This window comes from Hirundo rustica, chromosome 5 (genome assembly GCF_015227805.2).
Source record: "Hirundo rustica isolate bHirRus1 chromosome 5, bHirRus1.pri.v3, whole genome shotgun sequence".
In the NCBI taxonomy this organism is placed as follows: Eukaryota; Metazoa; Chordata; class Aves; order Passeriformes; family Hirundinidae; genus Hirundo; species Hirundo rustica.
Genome location: NC_053454.1, coordinates 10217667 through 10242967, shown reverse-complemented (window position 1 = coordinate 10242967; position 25301 = coordinate 10217667). Strand labels below are relative to the sequence as shown.

The 25301-nt window shown below is 40.0% G+C and overlaps 1 protein-coding gene across 12 annotated transcripts in view; it reads right to left on the bottom strand.

Annotated features, from left to right (window-relative positions):
- Positions 1 to 25301, bottom strand: part of ABLIM2 (actin binding LIM protein family member 2) — a 126444-nt gene that overhangs the window by 72648 nt on the left and 28495 nt on the right. For all 12 annotated transcript variants that reach the window (XM_040064217.1, XM_040064223.1, XM_040064226.1 and 9 more), the window contains exons 2-3: positions 17831 to 17974; positions 6529 to 6712 (exon numbers count right to left, since the gene is read on the bottom strand). In XM_040064217.1, the coding sequence (XP_039920151.1) occupies positions 6529 to 6712; positions 17831 to 17974 (328 nt within the window). The remainder of the gene's footprint in view (positions 1 to 6528; positions 6713 to 17830; positions 17975 to 25301) is intronic.

The following is a 25301-nucleotide window of genomic DNA, read 5'->3' as shown; positions in this document are numbered from 1 at the left end:
CTGAACACTGCTAGGTATTGCAAAAATCAGGACAGGGTTTTAATTAGCTACTTATCCTTTAATAAATATTCAGTGAGATTTTCACAGTAGGAAAATCTATTTTTAAAATGAGAATTAAGAGCATTTTTAAAGCAGCTCTCCCAAATGACTTGCAGAATTTTAATACGTCGATGATTCATTTCCCAACAAATTTTGTTTTTTCACCTGCCTACAGTATTTGCAAACCCAGAAAAAAATCTGGAGGTGACCAACAAAACTATATTGTAAAACATCAAATCATCATCAGCCTAATCCAGGGTAACTGTCAAAAGGTCAGGTCCTGGTCTTCTCCTTCTCTGCACCATGCCTCAATCTGTGCAGCTGTGGGAAAGTCATTCAGACTTCCTGGGAGGGACAAAAGAAAATATTCTTCTCTCTCTCTTTTTTTTTTTTTTTTTTTTTTCCCCAGAACAGATGGATGGTCATCTATTCTTTAAATTGCTGATCTGACTCTGTGGCTGAAAAGTCAACAAAATTTGATCTATGAAAATTAATGGAAGCCTATGGTCAGGCTGTGGAGAGCGCAAAGCTATTAATTTCAGTGGCTGGCTGCAGTTACACCAGGTCAGGTGTAATGTCAGACTGCAACCTAAAGACCAGCAGGATCAAATTCTGCTCTAACTTGTACCTGGTACAATCACATACCTCAAGGTGCTCCATAGGGATGAATCCTCGTGGATTAAAATGATGATAACGAAGTGGACATTGAGCGCTATCTACCATCCACACAAATTTCAGTGAGGGAAAATGCTAAATCCTGTAAGCAGTGAGGAACAACCCCACGCACCAGTGCACCACAGGGGTTAATCAGCTGGAAAGCATAAGAAGATGTGGGGGTTCCAGTGGACACCACGTCGGACAGGAGTCAGCAGCGTGTCCCCACGGCAACTGACCAGCCACATCCTGGAAGGCATTAATGTGGCCAGCAGACCCAGGGATGTGATCCTCCCTGCTGCCCTTCATTTAAGAGACTGCAGCAGGCACCATCTTGGGCTCAAAGCCTGTTTCGTTGTCTTGTTCACTGGGAACTCATACCCAACACATTTGACAGTTTTCCTGTACCAGCTGACCTCTCCCTTTCACAAGCAGCTCTGCTCAAGCACTTCAGTGCCAGTGTGAGTGAAGGCACAACAGAAGGTGGTAACAGGACAAGATTTACTGGAGGGAGGTGAAGGAAGGTGGCCAGGTCCAGAGCTGCAGCACAGGACACACCGGCCAGCAGGGGCTGCAGGCGATGTACCTGCTCAGGGGAGATCTTATTGCTGTCTAAAACTACCTGATGACACGTACACAAAATTGGAGCCATGCTCTTCTCAGAGGTAAAGAGTCAAAGGACAAGAGACAACAGACATAAATGTGAACATGGGAAATGTCAACTCAGCATAAGGAAGAAGAAATACCATGAGCTTGTTGGATGCTGGAACACAACATTCAGAGAGTCTGCTGGATCTCCATCTTTAGAAATATGTTAAATGAATACCATCAACTGTCTATTCAAACTGGACTTGCTTTGAGCCAGGGGCTGGACCACTTTCCAGCCTACATTATTCTAGGGCTATAGGGATGCTCCATACAGAACCAAAGGATCCTAGAATCACTAAGATTGTAAAAGACCTCCACAATCACCAGGTCCAATCTTTGACCAAACACGGCCATGCTCATGTCATCACATAGTGCCATGTTTAGTGAACACTACAAGGGATGAAGACCCCATCACTTCCCTGGGCGCCCTGTTCCAACGCTTAACCCCCTTTTCAGCAAAGAAACATTTCCTAATACCCAATCTGAACCTCCTTTGGCACAACATAAAGACATTTCCCCTTGTCCTATCACTGGTTGCCTCGAAGAAGAAACTGACCCCCACCACACTACAGCCTCCTTTCAGGCAGCTGCAGATAGCAGTAAATACCCGTGAGCCTCCTTTTCTCCATGTTAACAGCTGCAGTAGCCTCAGCTGCTGCTCACAGGACTTGTGCTCCAGGCCCTTCCTGTCAAGAGCAGCAGACCTAAACCTGAAGAGCAGCACACCACCAGCCCTTTGTTCAGGAGCAACCACATATTGATAAATATATTTGGTTTAGAATCAAAATACCAAGAACTCTCAGGCTGATTTCATCATCTTGGTCCCGACACCCCAGGTTTCTACAATACCTAGCTGTGTTCAGTGGGTGACTGGTGCTGAGATGAAGACGACCACTTCATGAGATGCCTTAAGAAGCACTCGGTGCTGCTTAATTGAGAACCAAACCTTTTGCAAATTCAGCAGCAGTAAAAAAAGTGAGCAACTACAAAGGTTTAGCATATTCAAAAAGTCTGTCATGACTGCTATGTTTAAGAAGAAACTGAATTTGAACTTCTAATTTTCAGTATTATCCTAATTCCTAAATACATACATACACAAAAGTTCTTAGTTCTTTCTAGAAGTAGCAGTGTTATATACATAGGACAACACAATCTTCCACTGAAAAAAAAGAAAAGGATTTCAGCTTTCTGATCTTTTTATATTCAACTGCCTGGCCAAAATAAATTCCCTTCTTGAAGACAGTAAAAATACAAATGGGTTGAAAGAGGTTTTATAGCTGGGTTTGGCAGGCAACCCCTTGAAGAATATGTATCTGCCTCTTTCCCCTCACATACTATTCACCTTGACACGGCACACATTCAGCTTCTGCCAAGATGCTGTTTTAAAAGAAAACTTCTTGAGCTCAGAAAAACTTACATACAAAAATTCTGTAAAACAAACACAAACACACTGTTTCCTTATTAATCCAGGATGTATGGGCTAATCTATCCTCCACCTAAGGGTCAAGTTGCCCTCGCTTTACCATTTACATGTCATAAGTTTTTTCCAACTTTTAAGTACAATACTGAAACTAAAAGGGGTAACTATTACATACACTCCTCCAGCTGGGTACACAAACACCAACCCCCACCCACTTTACTAATTACAATAGTACCCATCAAATCCAAAATCAAATCCCAGTTTTTTGATATTCAGGGAACACACAGACCATGAGTAACAGAAATAATATTCTACGTACGATTAGAGGGTCCATACATCTTTCTTAAATATGCTTACTAAATCTATGTGACTTATTAACACACTAAGATGCCTCCTGAAAATTACACTTTCAGAGTATTATCACAGGTATGACAACACATTTCTTTCAGAAAGACTCAATGTCCTGCCCTTTCCCATCCTACATTAGAGCCACACTGTCCTATGACAGCCATGTAAGAAGTATGTGCACAATTTTAATAAAACTAAGCTTCTATTGCTACAGCCAGCTGCAATTTTCTCCCTCTTTCTATTTCAGTTTTACAAACACATGAAGCTTTTGAAGGAAATGTTTTTGGCAGCCCTCTGGAGGACAAAGCTCCTTCCAATTAATGAAGCTGTTAAGAAGATTGCTCAGCCATTTCCTGGGAATTCAGATTAAGCATTTAATCTGCAACAGTTTTCAATCTATGTTGCTATTCTTCCCCTCATTCCTAGTTTTAGGCATTATCATCACAAAACACAACAGCAGAAAAAAGGTTTCGCTAGACTGCAACAGCACTGGAAGAAGAAGGGGTTAAGCCCTCAGTCTTTATCCAGGAGAGAAAACACACAATTGAAACATGATTTTTTTTAAGAGCCACTTGGTTAACACAAGACGGAAAGAATCAAATAGGACAGCACAATATATTGTACTTTTACCAGTTCTTCTCTGAATACATTTTTTTCTTTCCCCAGACTTTAGCTTTTGGCAGCCCTGGGCATTAGCATCTGAATCCCAAGAGATGCCCAGGGATGAACTGGATTTCTGACACCCCAGCTTTTCCACAGCGCTGAGCAGCAGGTTATAAATGCAGCACAAAGGGTACAAGCAATACAGCTCCCTGTGACACTGGGCCATGAGGCATCCACCAGTAGTAATATCAGGAGACAACTGGGCTTGGATTGCTGACTTTTTCCCACTGCTGCTGCTAGCTAGGTTTTCTCAGTGATGCTCCCATACACTTCCCACATGTTACTATTCAAACCTTATCTTCTCTGAAAATAAGGAGAAAAAAAAAAATAAAACCAAGTTGCTACTGACACTGGTTTACTATGCAATGCAGAAACAGTTTAGAAGTGTTACTTCAGCAGCTACAGAAATAGGGGTTACAGAAGTGCTCATTTAAAAGAATTTATCGATCCTGCAGCACTCTGGAGAAATGTGTCATGAGTGCAAAATGCCTTCTGCTGCCAGTGTTTTCATGCTGAAGATGGCAAGAGCCTGGCTTGGTTTCCATGAGAGCAGGATCAGCCCCACTGGCAGGCAGTCACCACCTCTGAAATTCACACCATTCTGGAGGTTAGCTTTCTAACAAGCACCCACATCAAAGTCTGGCTGTAAAAGGTAATGCCAAATGCAGTTGGCGTCACCCACCAACTACTACTGACAGTGTGCTTTAGCATTAAGGTTTCCACCCATCTGTAAGAAATGAGGGCACAAATGGTTCTCCTGACTCTTCCAACCAGGGAAAATGTCAAGGTAGAGAACTTTACACCATTTCCCCCCTATTTTATTATTACTGGTTTTTAAACAAACAAACAAAGAAGTTCCTTCTTTTGGCTAAAACAACACATAGTCTATCAACCTTATTTTTACTGAGGATATCAGTCAATAATATAAATGCTGATGATGTTTACATAGGACACTCTTCCCCATAAAAACACAGGTTATGTCTGGCTTGCAATGACAGGGGTAATTGAAGCTGATTTAAAGCATATAAACACATGACAGGATTCTTCTGCTGCTCTGCACCACAAATCAGTGATACAACCCCCCTGGGAGACACTAATTGAATCCTGCTAGTCAGCAGGGCATTAGCTGGCTCTGATGAAGACAATATGAATTTGTGTGTCCTTCCAAGAAATGCAACAGAAGCAGATCTGGGTCTCTCTACTGAACAGCTAGAAACAGTGAAATAGCATTTGATACAACAATTTAGTTATACAGAAGGTTAAAGAACATCTCAGATTTTATTTTTTAATATGATATATTATTGTATCAGGAACTCTGGTTTTTTAAAGCTTTACCACATCTTCATCACACATGGTATTTGCAGCATGAATAATTTCACAGTGCTGCAATTTAACACACCTGAAGTTAATTTGTTAAGTACTTAATATAAATATTTTATTCACAAGGAAAACAATTCCAAATTTCCAGGGAGGCAAATAAACTGTATCACCAAGCTACAAAATATCAGCTGAAGGACTGACTAAATACAGCAGGAGTTGGTATATCCAACAGCCTGAAACCTAAGGTAGGTAGTTTCTAAGTACAGTAACACACTGTTAAGTAAATTTCCTGTATGTTCTATTGATGTGACAAGCACGTTTAGCCAGAAAAAGTAGAATCAACCAGTTTTTTGATTTCTCTTAAATGAAGAAGTACCTCACTTTACAGAAGGTACTAGTGCTGAGAATAAAGGTACCAAAAATAAGAAAAATGATTTTTTCCTTATCTTTACTCTTCATGTTTGTTTAAAGTATCCAAAAGGGAAAATGTCCTATTAAACACAGCAAAGCTTAAACAGGATTTAATATAATAATGGCTTGTCAATCTTAGTCTTACCATGAGTATTATTATTATTCGTGCAATTGCTTTATTTAACTGAGATTCTGTCATGAGCCACAGCAGTTCTGGAATTTGAAGTCCGGCTCTTGCAACAGCACAGGAGGATTTCTGAGCTCGGCAGCTCCGTGGACAGGGCAGGCTGGGCTGGCAGACAGCCACAGTGACAGGGACATGCTGGTTTGGGACTGCACAGTCACCTGCATGAGGCAGCTGCACACAGAGCACCAGTGCCTCGTTGGGCTTTGAAACCATTTGAAAGTGAGGTTGCCTCTCTAGTACTCTTAAATGCTCAAGTTTCGCCAGAGAAACTATGGCAGTGTTTCCATTTACACCAAACTGCTAAAATGGTGTGTTTTCTGAGGGTTTAGGGCACTTTAAGCTTCTTCATTAAGTCTTCAGCAGATGTGTTTGTGCTATTTCTACACAAGAGGATTAAGAAGCAGGTCAAAATGACATCAGTCCCTTGTATTGCTGAGTTTGGGACCGGTGTGGAAAATGATCCCACTGAACTACACTGGGATTTAGCTGTAGCCTGCTGAGGACTCAGCCACTGGTATTGGAATCCTTTGTAACTTCAGGCCAACAAATGACAAAAAACAGCAGACAGCAGAGAAATAAAGCAACACTTGGGGCAAAACGTCTCACAATGAAGACAGTGGCAGTTTCTAAAGTACTTTGAAAACCTCACACATAAGATAATATAAAAAGACATTTGGAAAAAAGGGAGGCACTCAAAATTGCAGATTTTTTTTTCTTTTTAGTTCTGCAATTTTTTTAAGGAGTGAGTAACAGAAAACCCTGTCTAGGCTATAGGTTTGAATGCCTGGCATTCAGGGCATTCAGGCATCAGAAACACAACTTCATGCAGAAAACCTACCTGCAGACAGCACACACAAAACAGTCTGGGTGATAGGTTTTCCCCAGTGCTGAGACCACTTCTCCCTCAATGAATTCATCACAACTGAAGCATCGTGTGCCATAGAGTCTCTGGTAGTCCAAAGTACAGATGTAGTCTCCCTGTCTCACAAAAAATCCTCCTTGAGCCAGGTCACATCCACATGCTGCAAAAAGAGAAAAGGCAGACTTAGAAGGCAAGAAACAAACGCTCTAAGATTAGGCTGATTTTTCACCTGTGATCTGAATGGTTCCTAGTGGAGTCTTTAAGCACTTCAGTGTATGGGCTTATGATCACAGAACAGATGTGCATCTGAAAGACACTACTCTTACAGTAAATCACATCAGTCACATATTTTGGACATTAATAGCCTGAACTTAAGTCATGTAAAAATGTCAATCTCAGTGGAACCTTTGTGAGTACAAAGTTAAAGTCTGTAGGAGTTGAGTTCAGGGTTACCATAGACAACACCTAACATATTAAACAGGTTAAAAGAAAAGCATAAAGGATATAAACCTTTAAAATCTAAAGCACCAGTGTTACTAAGACACATCTCTGATAGGTTACAAGTGTTTGATATTCCTGGACACAAAAGGGGTTTACATCCTGCTGTCTCTAAACACAGAGCCTGATGCTCTTTGCAACTCCTGCAAGTTTTCACAAGTTAAACCAGTTCAAATTAACTCTCATATTTACCTGAAGAACATCACTCACCACATATGAACTGGAGGCATCTCCAGATTCATTTCCTCCTGGCAAAAGTAAGGTATTGGTCCTAAATGTCAATTTTTATTTTTTAAACTAAACCTGTAGGGAAGGGTTAAAGTTGACTAACCAAAGGCTTGTGAGGTTGTTCAGGGGTTTTCTTCATTGCACCAGGGATGAAGCTAGGCTGGAATTTTGAGAACATATAAGATGGGAAAGGAGAGACAGAATGGTCTGGTGAAGTCATACAGAAATAGCAGACATGTAGAACAAGACCATCATCCACATTGACCAGAATCTTCGAAAACAGACTTGACTTAAAAGAGAATTGGACTTCAAAGTGGTGATTCTGCCACTGTGTTGACTACTCCTTTACTGCAAGTCACAGCACCACACTTGGTACTACATACCTCTGCTCCTGTTCATGTAGGAATGAGTTCCCATCAGCAAATGGTGTTTACAGTCAAATGATGCTGAACCACAGCAGTGTCACTACTCACATACAGCCCACAGAAAAGGAGTGGGAATGTCGTTTATCAAATCTGGGTTGCATGTACAAAACACTGCTGAGTTGCTCAGCGCTTTGGTCCCAAAATAGCACAAGTATCCACGCCTCCAAAATTCAAGACTGAGGTTTACACTCAGGTACCTGAGAGCCCACAGGCACTTTGATTTCTAAACATAAAGCCTGGCAGCTCACACCTAAGTCTGTCTGCAGCGTCAGAATCAGTCATCTTGCACCTAAACTACAAGAGCAGAGTCCAACAGTGGTGCCCAAGGCACAAAGTAACACATCCAGTGCAGAAATCCCAAGAAAGCAGAGGATCCAGATAATTCATTCAAAATTACATCCAATCATCCTCCCTTTATTATAGCCTTTGTAAACTGTAGCACAGGAGGCCTGGGCTCAAGGCCCTCTTTGAACGCTCTGTGGGCTCATCCCTGATTTCAGTGCTCATCATTCTCCCTGGAGATGGCCCTGACTGCTGAGAGTCAGAAAACTACAGTCATGCTAGAACTGTATTAGTGCATGGTCAAGAACTGAAGAACTGTGGGTTCTAATCTTTCCTGTAACTCAAAATAATTCCAACCATATTGCACGTGTCATGGAGAACATGGATTAGATTATTTAAATTTCAATACATTGTTCATGTTCTCTGTCTCACAGGCTTAACACATTTGCTTTAACATTTCTCTTTCTCACCCGTGCTCTCATTTTTACAAAGGACAAGCTTTTTGAACAGACTTTCCAAAAATCTGGCACAACTTGCTGGATATCATGAGTTTCTTGCAGCCTATATATTTCAGGTACCTACTGGTGTCACAGAAGCAGAGCTCAGCTACAGATTTAAGATGATGCTGAGCAGCATGCTGAGCTGATACTGATGCCCTAGAGCAGTTCCAAATTGTATCATACAGTGTCTGAACTTGCAAAGTGGATCACAAGAGAAAAAAGTTAAAAGGACATTACATTTCTGAAAAGAGGAGGGAGGGGTTATGTCCCTACATACGTTTCTTATGTTTTGCACAAGCAAGTCTGTATTTATTGTATAAATGGAAGCCCAGCAGGCTCTGTCTCACTGCAGCTGAGAGTTCTGGTGCAAGGTTTGGGCACATGCCACTGGCATTTGGTGGCACTCTGTCTCAGCCTGAAGGTATTGCCCTCCCTCTCCTCTGTCACTAATGTTACAACTACTCCGACGTTGCATACAACTCCAAAGTTTGCACAAATGTACCTAATCCTGGCTTCTCAGGAAACCCTGCAGTGAAACAGAGACTAAAGAGAATGTCTGAAGGCAGCTACCAGATCTTACACTCCTAGGACAGGAAATCAGCATTATGTCATATCCACTCCTACCTAGCATTTGTCTTCCAAAGGAGTATCTGGAGGAAGGATTATTTATAACCTAGAAAGAGTTTACAACAGTTTCTGGAGCTCATCTTGGTGATAAAAGAAAAGCATGGCAAACACAGCAATTATTATTGAAGAGAGACTAACAAAGACTAACTCATCTTCTTCTCTTGAAGGAACTACAGGACTTAAGGAGGACAATATCCACACCATTTTTAGGGAGGGTATCTCAGGGTGGCTTCGCTTACAGCTGCATAATTCCACTCTTTACACTGATGGTTTGCAGTTACTTGACACCAAAATACTTCATATATGGATGCAAAGGGTTCCTCTACTGGTTTAGGAACAGACTATTTTTACCCCAGCACAGTGTCTGTAACAGCACCTGAAGCACTGGAATTTATGCAGTGTGTAATGGTAATGGTTTAAAACTAAAATAGGAGCAATTTAGACAGGATATATGGAAGGGGTTTTTTGTGGTTTTTTTTTTTTGTTTTTTGTTTTTTTTTTTTAAGTGTGGCTGGTGAGACACTGGAACAGGTCATCCAAAGAGGTGGTAGATGGTCCACCTCTGGAAACATTTTAAATCAGGTTGGACAGTGCCCTGAGAAAACTGATTTAGTTGACAATATCACTGCTCATTCCAGGGGAGTTTGGACTACATGACCTTTAAATGTCCCTTCCATTATTTTATAAAAATAAATAGCAGTAAATCAATTAATCAATGCACTTTAAGCACGTTGCTGTTTCACTACTGTATGCCATCAGTATTCCATTTGCATTGTACAAATATAAAATGCATATATTTTTGTGCTGGCAAATGAGTCTCCTGAAAGTAGACTAATCCTTGGCTGCGTGCTGGGCCTAAAAACCAGCTGTGTCCTGAGCTGCCTGGGGGATGCTACACCCGCTGTGCTGCCACACATTACAGCAGGCTGCAGCAGCAGCATGCACTGCAGGTCTTGCCATCCCAACAGTGCAGTTCTGCTGTCAACGTGCCAGACCATCAAATGGTTTACTTACAGGCAACTGCACATATCAAGCCTATATTTTTCCCTCCCATTTTCTGCCTGATGTAAGTCAAGTAAAATTTTTCTTTCTCAGCACTGTGGTTTTATGTCCATTTCTGGTACTTCCCTCCATCCATGAGATGGATGTCGCTGGCTGACTGCGATCCGAAGAATGACACATAGTACACTGCTGGTATTATTTTCTTTTCTTCATACACCATTGATGAAGTCTGGGACCCCATTCTCCAAAAGCCCATAATTATACGTGGAACATTTCTCCTGGCCACTACGCCTGTGAGAAGGAATCACAACCACTGGGCAAACTTCCATTGCTACAGCTTTGACTTAAGTTCAAGGTGAACTGCAATTAATCTGAAGCAGTCTACGCTCATTTCCAGCAGATGGCTGTGACTGTGATACTCCTTCTTGCATGGTCTGGTGTGGTAAGTCCAGATAAGCTTTTCACAAAGCTTTTGGGGAAGTCTTTCCTAGCTCCAAGTTTGCTGGCCATACAAATATTGGCACAGGAATATCATCTCTTAGTTAAGTCACACCTGAACCTTCAGTCTATTGGTAAGCAACAGTAAGACAGAAGGAACCCTGCAATGGGGTATATAAACCATACAGTTCAATGCATGAGTTATCATACCAACTGTCTTTCTAAACACATCTGTGAAATCAAGAATACTCAAGCCTGCCAGTCATTGGCAGTGTATTAGCAAATATATCTAAAATACCATCTATAATGTCAACGACTTGAATGACACCTCATTTTATTACTATCCAGGGCAAACCGAAGCAGCATGCAGCCCCAGAAAAGTCTTGGACAGACCTGCTGGCTTCTTCTCCAGCTTCCAACCAGGAAATGCAGAAAGGCGGACAGGTCTAATGGAAGAAAACGGGCAACTTTTGGGAGCAGAAAAGGTACTGAGAACTGTGGGGCTGTCTCATATCCTGCAACACTTCACCATGCACATGCAGCACTGATGAAGCTATAAAGGATACAGAGTACAGTGCACTACACAAGCACCCAGGCTACACTGCCCATGATGCCCATAAATTAATTTGTGGAGTAAACACTTCAGGGCAGGAAAACCCTTTGAGATTCAAAATGCTCTTATGAGATTGACAAAACATTAGAGGGTACCAATGAATGATTTGGGAAGTTTCCTGTGCACTATGTACCTTGACTCCTACAATAAATGGGAACTACACATCGAGTAATTTTTCATTAGAGAGTATATTTCCATTTTCCTTCTGGAGAGCATAGTTTCCCAAAAACTTAGAGACAGTGCTACTGCCCTATAAAAGCTCTCCCACAGTCTTAAGAAGTGAGCAAGGTCCTCACAGCATTAGTTATGTGGATGTTTCAAACTACCAAAATAACCCCCAGGAAAACTCGGAAAAATGTCTCATTTATACTGATTTCTTGTTTTAAGAACTCAGTCTGGTTATTTAAAATTTACAAGTATGCTAAAGAAATTTAAGAAACAGACTAATGTATTTTAACCCATTTTCAACCTAATAACATCCTAAGTGTTTATGATAAAATACTGCTGTCATTTGCCAGACTAATTTAAACAGGTTTTTAAAAACAATAAAAACCACAACCCAAAAGAAACCCCAGCGTGCAAAGCAACAACACCAAATATTTTCAGGTTTTTTTTAACAGTGCTTTGAGTGCCAGTTCCAGGTTTGCAAATTAAGTCCCTGCTCTATTCACAGATATGGCAGATGGTCTCGTGGTAATGAGTTGCAGAAAGTGGGAGGTGGAATTACACCAATGTGGCAGTGATGAATTTTGTGCAACAACTCTCTCTGGGTCTCCATGCAGGCATCACATCACCTTAGAGCACTGAAATGCCCAGTAGCTACCCCAGAGTGCTGCTGTATCCCTGCTGTGTCCTCAAGGGAAAGAGCATCACATAGTCTGCAAGTCCCCTGCATAAAGGCATCCTTGCACTGACTTTCCTTTGCACAAAGAAAACCTTATTCAAAACCAGAATTTGAGTAATTAAAACGATTTGCAGGCTTTTTAAATAATAGTAGTAATAATAATAATAATAATAATAATAATAATAATAATACTGTGACATTATCTAATGTGAACTGAAACTATGTATGCTCAAAACTTCTTTATATGAATAGTATTTTCAGTGCCTGCCAAGCTTACATAGATTTGAATATCCTATCCTCTAATGAGCCCTTAGCTTCCTTAGAAAGGTTGCAACAGGAACATGATTATAAAAAATGGGAAATTTTCCATTACTTTGTGATAGTGCAAGTTAATTAACTGACCAAAATTTGTTCATGCTATAATTATTGAGTTGTTATTAGAAAATTAGTGATTACATTTTTTAAAGTTCAGGTTTTAAAACTGCAACAGAGAACCATTTGCCACTACACTAAATTACTTTTGCAAAAAGTGATCCTTATTATCAGTTATCATCATTTCAGTGAAATAAAAATGACAAGCAAACATGACATTGGAAAGGCAGCCCTAAACCTACCCCACTCTGCAACCTTGGTGAGCATTACACTGGAAGCAGTTTTTCCTGTTATACTGAGTTAACAGGATCTGGGACTGCAAACTCCTGAAGGACTCAGGAAGCACTGGACACGTTACTGAGAGTGCCTGATGAATAAGAGTCCCTGCACTAATCCCCAGTGCCCATGTGTCCTGGTTTGGGATATACCAGATACACCACAAATACCAGAAATCCCTACTGCCTGGCAAAAAACTGGGACTCAGAAATCTTAGGAATGAGCTTCCCGTAAATGAGTCCCATTTGGAAACGTGAAACCCCGTAGCTATGTTCAAATGTGAGTCCCTCAGATTACTCAGTGCAGCTTTGAACATATTTATATCCTAGCAGATACATTTGATCTAACCAGAAAATAACTCCTATTGCCAAGTTACTCCATGTTTTTAATATTTTCACTGAATATTCTGTCTTAGCCCTTCTCATTAATAGGACTTCCTGATAAATGATATAACTCAGGGTTCTGTTGCATGTTCTACTGAGAAAATGGTACAGAAGTGATATATCCAGACCTGGGCTTTTTCACAATTCCCAGACACTGCAGGGTCACAGAAACACTAATCCCCAGAACCACATACCTTATTAGAAGCTGAAGATGTGATAAATTCTAGCAGATTAATTAAAAAAACCCATGAAAATTAACGGGAAGAAAAGTTGCAACTGCTAGCTGTGCCAGCAGGGAAGACTGATTGTGCAGCACCCACAGCAAGACAGCAATTAGAATCTTGATTAGGGGTAAAACAAGATACATACCAGATACAAAGCAGACAGAGCACATAGGTCAGGTTTTTACCTCTATGGCTCAGACTGGAAGTTTATTTCCTTTCATCAAGACAAACCAGGAAAGGACACAGATGTGAGTTACACACTTGTGTAAAGAACACTCTTTAGCAAGATGGCATGGACTCTCCCATTGAAATCGGTCACTGCCACTTCGGAAAAGTCAGGATACTATCAAAACACAGAAAATTAAATACTTGCCAAATACTAATAAAACATGGTAATTTCTATCCTTATCAAAGATCTAAGAGGCTACCCAAGATAATATAATTATAGCATCTCTCCTACCTACAATTCCATGTTAACCTGTCTCTACTGGGTCCATTAAATCACACTGTTGCAAACAAGCTCCAAGCTAATATTTGTCTAATACCATCCACTCCATTAAATGCAGTCCTGACCTGACAGACGCCCTCAGAATAGTTTATATTCAACATTTTTTTTTCTTAATTTGACAATCTAAGTCATTAATATTTTATCGCTTTAGTAATTTTCCTTGGTGCTTTTATTACAGTGGTAACAAGTAAAAAAGAATCAAAAGACATCTGCTTCATTATAACAGTACTTTTATAAAACCTGATTAAAATGGGATATGTTTTAAACTAAAAATTAAGTAAAATTTTGAATTGAGGTTAGATGACATGTTACCTACAGCATTTTATAAGCAGATTAGATGTGCAGCCAAACAGGAACTAACTCATACAACTAGATGAGTATAAACCTTATTTATAATGCCTATTTACCTCCCTAGGTCCTGTTAACTTTGATACTGAGCAAAACTAGCAGATGCCCGCAGTACTGCCGTGAAAATTTTTAATCTGGAAGTGTCTCTTAGTTTTGAATAATAAAAGAGTTGTTTTTCTTTTAAAAACTTTGAATTGTTTCTAATCGTTATCTGGGAAATGTAAGAACTGGACGGGAATGAAAGAAGAACTGCATGAGAATTAGTGACTTTACACTAACCTTCCTTGGTTATGTAATTTGATTTTAATACAAATAGCATCTATATAATTGCTGTGAGTTCTGAAACTCACAGTCCCCAAAAGAAAGGTTGCCCAGAGAAGTTGTGGCTGTCCCACCCCTTGAAGTCCAAGGCTGGATGGGGCTTTGAGCAACTGGTCTAGATGAAGATGTCCTTCCTCATGGCAGGGGGGCTGGAACGAGGTGATCTTTAAGATACTTTCCATCCTAAGCCATTCTATGAATAATCAGACAGCAGTATGGCAATAGAAAAAACTACTTTTCTACTCTAGAAAAAAAAGGAAACAATTCATTCAATGTATTTGACCCTCTGAAACCTCATAATTTATCCAAAGCTACCAAAGAAATAGCTCCAAATTTCTCACATATTCAAAAAGGTGTGACTTCTTCTAGTGTAATATCATCTGTCACTGATGAGGTCATTCAAACAGACCTCAAATACCTCTAGACATCACACCACGGCCATTTCTCATCCTTATCCACAGGCTCTTTTTCAGTTTTCATTTTCCATCATTGTACTGCCATAAATTCTGTGAGAGGGACCAAAATTTCCTGTAGTTTTATCAATATTAAATGTTTTCTGATGCAGGCTGCAAGATGATTTAATACAGAGGCAGTCAACCACGCAGGCAGCCCACACATGGGATTATCTGTTCTGGGCAGTCCTGCAGCTGCACTGGATGCTGGACACACAGCCTCTTTCCACATGCCATCTTTGGTGGATGAGGTGAGACAGGACAAACTGCATGGCTGAGTAGCATCAAAATAAACACACCACCGGGAGGAACCAACAATAAGATAAATACATTCTCAGAATCATCACCCTGCCCATGCACAGCAGAGGTCGTGGCACAAAACTCTTCTTCAAGGCTGAAAGCAGACTGACTCATCAGACCTGAATACCATTTTTTTGCTAAATGCTAACACAGCGACTATGTTCTTTCATCCATTAATTTAAAAATCTAAGTGACATTTGCCCAACCTGATTTTTCTCCTTTTATGTAGCTAGTGAAATGTATACTCAGTGCTCTGTTCTGTTCCAAAGCTCTTCTCGCATAACAACATAGCAAATCCATATTACAAAGCAACTTTTGCTTCTTAAGTAACACATAAAGCCCAGAAACAAAACAAAAATAGATACCAGAAGAATTCCAGAAAATTGATGGAAACCCTTGAAAGTTGATAAAAGAAATTATGGTATTTAAATAATGAGAGAAAACCCTGAAACCAACCATGTGTGCAAACTTAGCAAAATGATTAGTAAGGAGGAGTCCCTGAGCCCTGACACCAAGCAGCAGTTTAATCACACCTCTCTGACACTCTCCTGTGCCAGCTGAGAGACTGACAGGTGGCTGACAGACGCTACCCCACCACCTCATCAACACTGGGATTTCTTCCCTCATTTTATCCAAGATCTGCCAGAAGCGAACAAACTCCTTCTTATCTCTTACAGACAGAGAGGGGCAATGCAGCTTCTACAGTGCATTCATCATCTTCCTCTGCACTGCCTAAATTTGGGATCAGTGATCGGTTCAGTGACCACAAGCTGCATTTGCTGGTGACCTGGCATCATCTAAATGGAGACGGCCTATGAAACCAAAAACTGGCTGTACGATTCTGTCTCACTCCCTCTGCAGGATTTCTCTTTTCTCATAGCAAATCTGTTAAAAATAAAAGGGGCTTGGATTTCATCAAGATAATAATATGGAGCAAATACCAGAATGTTACCAGGGCTTCATGTTGGAGACAAGACTCCTGAATAACAGATCAGCTGCTCTTTTCCTGAGTTAGGTCTGAAAAACTGATTTAATAGTGAAATTTGCTATAAGAACAGTTGGCTTTAAAAGAATTTAGAGGATGCATGCATGGGCTGTGATGCCTTAAGTTTTAGCTTTCATTTTTTCCAGATTCTGTACTACATTGGTATATAACTCTGAATTTCATACAAAGCATTAGCAAGTTCTCCTTACAGTGTAGTTAGACAAAACAATCATTTTCCAGCCTGAGAACCAAGAACATCATTGCAGCTTCAGGCCCAAAAAGTACAAACAACAGCAAATTGAGGAGAGCAAACTGCAAGGGTGGGACTTCATAACCTGAAGCTGTAATTGGACAATTAACCCCAATATGTAAATGGACCAAAATTTATAAAAGTCTGAGAACGTGTGACCCATTGTCTACCTTGGGTGTAGCCTCAGCTGGGCTCTTGTAGTGCCCCAGGTGTATCCTTTGAAGGCCTTTTTAATAAATACCTACTTTATTCCTTTAACACTGTCTAGCCTCTGCTCGAGGTAGCCTCTCAAAGCATCAGCTGTGTTCTGCTTTAGATGCTAACCTCTTCTGAATAGATGACCAAAATATTTTTGCTGCTCAGGAAAGTGCAGTATGCTTATTTTGCTTGCTGTGCAATTTTGCAAAGAACACAATTATTGAGCTGAATATTTAGTCCTGTCTGCCTAAGTCATTAAAGATTGCCTCAGTTATTAATAGTATGTACTTAATCAAATGGGATTTTAAAAAATATCATTATAGCTAACAGATAGTGACAATTTTCTATCTAGTATTTCCTCTAAAGAGGAGTAGAAGTGGTTACAGTAACACATCTGGAACCAGAGACATGCTCATGTAGCTCGACTGAGCTACAAGGATTAATAAATGTCATTTCAAACACTGGTTAATAATGGAGCAAGCAGGTTGTTCAGTAAACATCAGTTAGCATTTATGTATTTACACATTTAAAACAAATTGGATCTTTGCAGCTTCCAGATAAGTTTTCAAAAGTAATTATACTTTCAAGCAAGTATCTGCAGAAGGTGTGTTGTATCAGATAATTTCCTTTTCCTGTGACCAACCTTCTGCTATTCATGTGACAATATTAGATCATCAGGCACCAACCTGGAGCAAACTAAGTCATTCCCCCCCCAAAAATGGAAAAGCATGGAGAGTCACACTGGAATTTAAAGATCACAGTCCCAACACAAGAGAACCTGAACAGATGTGGCCATGGCCCACTCTACAGCATGCATTAGAGCGCTGGAAGAGACAGAACCTCAGAGTTTCTTTGCAAATGTTTATTCTCTCCTAGCCTTGCTTTGTTCTCCCAAACTTCTCTTCTTCCTGACATCCCAACTGTAGTAAACTCCAATATGGATATAAACAGCTTGAAATACAAATATAAATGAAAATGAAATATAAATATAAATATAAATGGATATAAACAGCTTGGAGTACATTGAAAATGTACTCCAGTTTTGGGACTTAGGATGTTTATAATCTTCCAGTAAGGAGCCAGAGATTTCACAGTAAATCTTTTTGGGCATGGATTGGATTGGAAAGGCTTGTGAAGTTTCCAGGATCATTAAGTCACACACCATTGCTAATGCCCTACTCATAGAAGCAGCAGTAACACTTACCTTTGCAAACAAAGCATTTAATATGGAAATATTTGTTCTGAACTCTCAAAACTTCTCCTTTGCATGGTTTTCCGCAGGTATTGCAGAGAATTGCAGTACTTGATGGCTTCTCCAGCTGGCTATGTACAGCCTGTGGTTGTGAAACTGCAGGGGGAAACAAAAAGGAGAGTATTTTAAAGGCCATAGATGCTTCTTCTGTAAGATCTACAAGCAAAGACAATGGATACATAAGACAAATCAGGTCAAGCAGATTAAAAATTTAACTTCTGGGACTGGCCAGCACAGAAGAAAGATCTGCCAAAAAGGTTGAGCCAAGCCAATCCTGTTATTTCATAACTTTGAAACCTTTTGACTGAACACACTTCAAACATAAATCAGAATTCCTTATAGAAGAAAGAATCCACATGATCAAGGTCTTGTGAGCCTAAATTTCAAAAAATGCTTTGTCATATTTTCTCTTCAAGAAATCAAAACTATGAGATAAAAGCTATAGTTTTTATTCAAATTATCTTTAATGGGACTTGGTAGCTCTTTACACTGTGAGCTACTGATCTTTAAAATTCATAGTAAATGCCCTTTTTTACTGATTTTAAGGCAGAAATATAGTTCTGTAGATGTTTTGAGTACTTCTGAAGCACTGACATCCCTGTAAATAGCACACATATCTGATCATTAAACAAAGTTTTCTGTAATTTTGAAAGGAAACCATGATTTCAAGAGGATAGGTTAATCCAGGTTAGTGAAAATTAAGTGAATTAAAAATTTGCTGCCATCTTGTGATGTAAATTAGAAATTGCATTTTTTGTGCTGTTGATAACATGAGGTAAGTTGGCATCTCAACGTATTATGTGGAACAGGTGAGATATGACCTTATTCTTGCAATCCTGCTGCAGCACTTGCATCAATTTTTTATGACAGGAACCAAGAGAGGAATCATCAAGGCAGTTAACTATAAAGGAGCTGTACTGTAACTCAACAGATCTGGCTTTCGCCCCCTGTGAAGAACCAATAACAGGAAAGCACATAAAAGCATTTTAAGTAAATTACATATTTAATGACACTTTCTTCTGTAATGTGGCATGCTTACTCAAAGGCTGGATTGCTTTCAAGTGATTTTGTTAAAATTTTAGTTACAAAATTAATTCGCCAACCAACCAACCAGTCAACATGGAGCAACCTCTTGTACGCCAACAGGCTTAAGCAAAAAAGGCCCTTCCACATCCACTGAGTTGAAGGAGTCAGTATTTCAGAAAGATGCTAAGATTCCCCTCCCACACACTCTTCTGGGGACTTGCTGCAAGTTTTACCCAAAACAGCACTTTCTACTGCAACTAAAGTGGTTTGGGTTTCTTTTTTACCCAGAAGATACAAGGGTTTGAGCTTCTCATGGCATTATTCAACACCCACTAGCATTTTGCCTTGTCTGCTAAAATTACACATTCTGTGATGGTCAAAAAAGTCCTACTCAAGGCATTGTGAACTTTGGAGCAATTACTGAAGGCCTGGTTATAATTAAGGACATCTCCAATAAAAACAACACAAGCACGACAGGCAACTGGAAGTTTATAGAAAGGCGGATGCCCAAACTTGCACAGAGCAAGCAGTACAGATTGTTCAGGCTACTATGAGGGTCTGATTTATTCCTCAAATAAAAACAGAGGAAACTCTGAACTTTCCAATACTTTTGACACAAGAATTTCTCTGTACTGTAACCTGCCCAAAACAAACGACCCACCCTGAAAAAGAATCAATCCTGTAAGAAACCAAAACAAAGTATTTTCCCGAGTTAGTTACTGAAGTAGCCACAAAAAAGTTTGCAACTATCAATAAAGGTTTGCTCTTTCCAGATTTGCTAACAAGCATTACATATGTAGCATACAACTCAAAGAAGACTTAACATTTGGGCCTAAGCAGTTGCATTTGAAATATAAAATTCTGATTGGAACAGTTAAACAATTAACTTTTCTTCATTCTCAACTATTGCCATGTTTCAACCTTTCAGAACAGCATCTCTCCAGTGGCAACCGTGCCTGGCCAGCGTAGAAAGCTGCCAGCTCCCACTGCGGTGTGTCCCCCAGGCTCAGGGATTCCAGCTGCAGTGCGGAGCAGGGCCAGGAGGACCCCAGGAGCACTGCCAGAGAGCCCGAGGGCAGCCCCCCCAAACATCCCCCCTTCCCTAAAGGGACAACAGCCTCACATTTCCAGAGAAAACACTGCTTTTCTATTTGCTTTCTTGCCCACAGGAGTTCAAAGCTGCACTTTATGCAAAGCAGCAGAACACTGAAAATTGTTGCAAAGTTGGGTTTCTTTGGTTTCTGGTAATGGTTGCAAACTTAAAACGTGGCAGAAAACAGAATTTTTTTTTTTTTTTTTCCACGATGTATTTGGTGCTCAGTGTCCGAGCTATAGGGCAAGACTTCACACATTTCCTACTCTTTGGGTCTCTGAATCAAGATTCAGAATTTAAAAAGCTCAGCAACTCGTCTATAAAAGAAATTTAGAAGGAAAATATTTAGGTTTTTCTTTTTTTAAATTCTTCTTTGAAATTTCCTTTGGAATTTTTCTATTAACCTTGAAGTAACACAAAACATATTTAAAATACAGACTGCAAACAAAGAAGTAATTATTTTTCTTTTCTCTCAGTTCAGAACTAATCAACTAAATATTTCACACAAAACCCCAGTAGGAATACAGTGCCTCGGAGACCATTACAAAGAGGTCCTTCTGAAGAAAGTTTAAAACACTCACTCCTCTATCTAGCAAAACAAAATCATATAATTAATCCTAAATTAGTTTATATTTTACAACATTGACACTTAATATGGTTTAGGTTGAAATTTCAACTGCTGACTATTCTGAGAAACTAATTCTATTAGGGAACTTCAAATTTTAACTTATGTTTTAAATCATATTTAAGGAGATAAGTTTACATGGCAATTTTCAGCATTCTACCTTTATGCCTTTATGTATCAAAATGTCTTCAAAGCAGCAGAAGAAACAATCAACATATTTAATACGTGAAATAATGAATTACTGATGTAATGTAATGATCTGAGACTACTCTTGGATCATAACTAACTAAAGAGTTCATTAAAAATTAAATGTTCCCATTATATCCTAATTTATAGAAATTTCCTCATTAACTTTAAGTAACTTTTTTCTAAACCAAAATATAACTGAGTACCAGATTATCTAATTTGCCTTTCTTCCAGACTACATTCTGCTCCAGCAGAGATGTCCTCATGAATCCTTAGACCCTAAAAGGATCCAACTACACTCACTTTTCAACAAGGACAAAACCTGGCAAGGAATAAACGAGCAGTTTCCACAGGACTTCTTTGTGCAAGACTTGTCTGCTAGGGACATTGCTGCCAATATTCTTGCCAACTGTCCAGCGCTCACACATCTCTGATGTCAAGACTCAGCCTGTCTCCACCACGCTACACAGTAGATAATTCTACTTAGTTCTGGACTAAGTAGGGCACATTAAGCAGCAACAGTTTGCTGAAGAATAAGTCAAATAAGAAAAACTCCTCAGACTCACTTCTGTACTGCTTACTCTAGACATGCACTTGCTGCATGTACCACAGGGAAGGAGGGACAGTGGCACTGTGTATTATTAAAGCTGCATTACACATCTTATGGCTGCTGTCAAGGGATGTTTTCAGTGTGCTTATAACTTTTGCAGATTCACAGAATATCCTGAGATGGAAGGGACTGACAGGGATTATCAAGTCCAACTCTTGGCTCAGGACCATCCCTAAGAATCACAATATTTGCCTGAGAGCTTTGCCAAACTTTAACCATTTACATGAACATTACTTGCATTTGATGATCTCCCACTTACTTCTTCAGGGAAAATTTCAGACAAAATGTTTAAGCTTTTTATAAAGGTGGAAAAAGGTTAGTATACAATAAATTGGTTTTCAATATTAAAAAAAAAAAGCAGAGCACCTTGCTTTTGGAAGTATTTGGATCAAAGGCTGCAGCCTTACCTCGATGAACACTGTGATAGGTTCACTGGATCCATGAAAATCCACAGCTTGTGATAAAAAACCCATCCCTTTGACTATGCCCAGCTCCTTTGGCATTGCTAGACTAAGCAGGATTTAAAAGCTGCGGGGACTGGCAAAAGGTGCCAGAGATAAGGAACAGATTTGGGTGAGACAGGAATGCTTTGGAAGCAGAACAAGACAAGTTGATGGCGGTGACAGAAGGGAGAGGATTCACAAATCTCTGGTCATGCTCTGCACAGGAGCCTGGGATAGAAAACGTCACCTTCTCTCTGCTGTGAGCAAACTGCCGAGGGAAAACAAACCCTTGGCAAAAGATCCAGGCTAGGATTGGTCTATGCAGAAGATGACAAACCCCGTTGCTATCAGGCTCACCAACAGATAAATGAGAAATCTTTATGGTAGATTACAGACCTGATGAAGAAACATGAACTGCAGAATTTGACACAGCTCTAATGCTTTTTCCAATCTGTTGTGTTTTGTTTCAACTCTACACAGGAACCTACAGAAGCTCTTTCTGAGATGGGAAATCAAGTACTGAAAATTAAGAAGAGTCATGCTTAAGACTGCACACTTAATTTGGAATCAAATCTCAACTATAAAGTTTAATGATAAAGACTTCCAACTTCTTTGTTTACTATACAGACATAATTAAGGCCACATCATTCATTTAAGCCATGTTACTTAACTCTGTTCTAAAAAGTCAGTTTAATAGATTTACTGCTCTTGGTGATTAAAGACACCCAAAATGATAAAGGGCCAAATGATACAACTTGATATTACAAGCTCAGAATCTTTGAATAATTTGGGTTGGAAGGCACTTTAAATGTCACCTAGTTCCAACCTCCTGCATTGGCAGGGACATCTTCCTCTACACTACATTGCTCAAAGCCCCATCCAACCTGTCCTTCTCTGATACAGACATTTTAAAGAGTACTGTGATCTAAAGAAAGGTGCAATCTGAGTGGAGAGACAAGAGTCATGTGAAAAGAAGCTTTGTTCCTAATATTTGCAATCCTGCCAATTCCCTCTCAACGCGGTGATTCCTCACCAAGGCTCCTGGAAGGACAGCGCAGAACCAGAGTCTAAAGGCAACAATGAAAGGAAAAACAAAGGGCCTGGAGGATGAGGGGCACCTTCCCGGTCCTTTTTGTGGGTTGTTCTGGGGCTTTTTTTATTGTGTTCTTGAGGTTTAAAAACACGCAGGCCTTTAGGGTTAAAAAAGTGCAGGCCTTTAATTTCATACAAATACCGTATCATTGGCCTGCGCCCTCCAAAAGCAGAAAAGATACAACAATTTTCTTTAGCAACTATCAGCATGACAGGCTTCCTATATAGACCCACAACCTTTTGCTTCATGAGATGAAAACATATTTTTGAGGGGAAAAATATCAGACATTAATATTTAAAACTACAATTATTAGCTGTTTAGTTCATAATAATGTTCAGCTTTTTCAACAAAGGCAAAGGTCACATTCCAACTCTGAACCAAAACCACACAGCACTAGTAAGGGATATTATTCTGCATGAAGGAATTACCAGCAAATTGTCCTTGTGTTGACACTGAAACCTTCCATCTCTATAGCTAGAGGCGTCTACTGAAAATCAAAATAAACAAATATCAGTCCCAAATGCCATTTACTTACTAAGTATTTGAGAAACAGGACAGGATTATTGATTGCTGACATGCTGTATCAAGTGATTTGGGAAGGGTGAGGTTCACAGAAGCCCAGAGGGGAATTAAATTTGCAATCTTCCTGGAGCAGGATTAAAGGAGATGCACACAAGTACTGCTGGAATTAGAGATTGGAGTTTAATCGTTGTTTTAACAAACCCTTCTTGTGTCAACTGAGTCAAAACACTCAGGGCTGAATTTAAAAACATCCAGATGAAAATAAGGAAAGATGCATTTAAGTGCCTCTAAATAACCCAGTGAAGCATTATTCCCACTGTAGAGCTGGCCCCTGCTCTCTCCCTGTCTTGTGCCTGTGTTTAAAATCCAGCGATGAGGAGCTGCGCTAATGTGAGGACAACATAGAAATACATAATATAATATACATGCAGGGATCAGAGATCTACATGGGTGTCAGCTGTACATTTTTAACTAAGGGGGGTAGGATTTCTTTTTCCTAAGAGCTGGTGATTCATTGTGGAGTCTTGTTGGGGGCCTGAGACCCCATTGGTCCTTTCCACAGAAAAGATGAGAAAAAGAGTAATTGTGTAATAGGAACTCCACAAGGAACTCCACTTCCCATCCATCCTGCCAACCCCACTCCGCAGTGGGGAAGAGCAATTCCCTGGCCCCAGCCCTGCCTAAGGAGTGGATGTGTTAGATGTTCTGGAACAGAATATTTAATAACTGGTGGTAACCTGGTTTAACCTATTTCTCAATCAGCACCTTGTGTTAAATGACTTTACAAATGTGTTTCCCTGCTTTATGGTGCCTTCTCGCTATAATGCCCTGTTCTTCTGCGTGTCTCACGGGAAACCAGAAGATCAGGTGGATAAAGGGAAAGAACTTTTGCTGTCAATGTCCATATTACGTTGTCCCTTGAGCCTTCCAGCTGGCCACACAGGGGGCTGAAGTGTCCCCAGGCCAGCACACAAACTCCCTGCCTTTCCCAATAGTGCTCTTCTGCACCAAGAGGGTATGAGCATCCCCTCAGAAGTGCTCACTGCTCTTCTCAAGACCTCTGAGGTGACTCCTATAGCAAAGCACTGTCACTTCTCTCTTTAGTTCCTGCATTGTAACTGAAAATATTCACCAAATTCAATAAATCTCTATGTCAATAGGTCTCAATTTAATTCTTTCACATAGTCCAAAAATACAAAGTTAAATGCTTCAAGAACTGTGCTGCCTTTTGAAATGTACACCTGTTCCTACTACATATAAGTAACCACTCCAACAGTGCCTTTCCAAGGCATGCCCTTTCCAGCACTTCCTATTCATGATCATCAAAAGAGAAACCCACAGCTGATACAGGGCACACAGCACAACTGAGATGACCTCTGCTTTTATTACCAATTACTGAGTTTATGGAACCAGAGGAAAAAGAGCGGCATTATCCAGCAGGAGGTGAATAAACCATGCACAAGAGGTGCAACACAGCTTGAGTACTCACACAAGAGTTTCAAATCTCACCATATGCTCTGTGCTGAACTCACATCACATAACCAAACCTAGTACAAGCTATCCGCTGCCCTCGTAATTATGATAAAATATTTACCGAATTCAAACACAGCTCATGAAAATCTCTGCTGAGTCTGAGTAACAGCTACTGAAGCATTGTAAAGGCTATTTTTGTACAGGTTTAGCTAGATTGCAACGAGATAGGATATAGAAACAATACTCCAAGATAACTGCATAAAGAAATAGGGGCTTTTTTCCCATTATAGACTAATCTAAACTCTGAAGTCAATTTCAATTTAAAAAAAATGAGGAAAGTTTTCAAATTGAG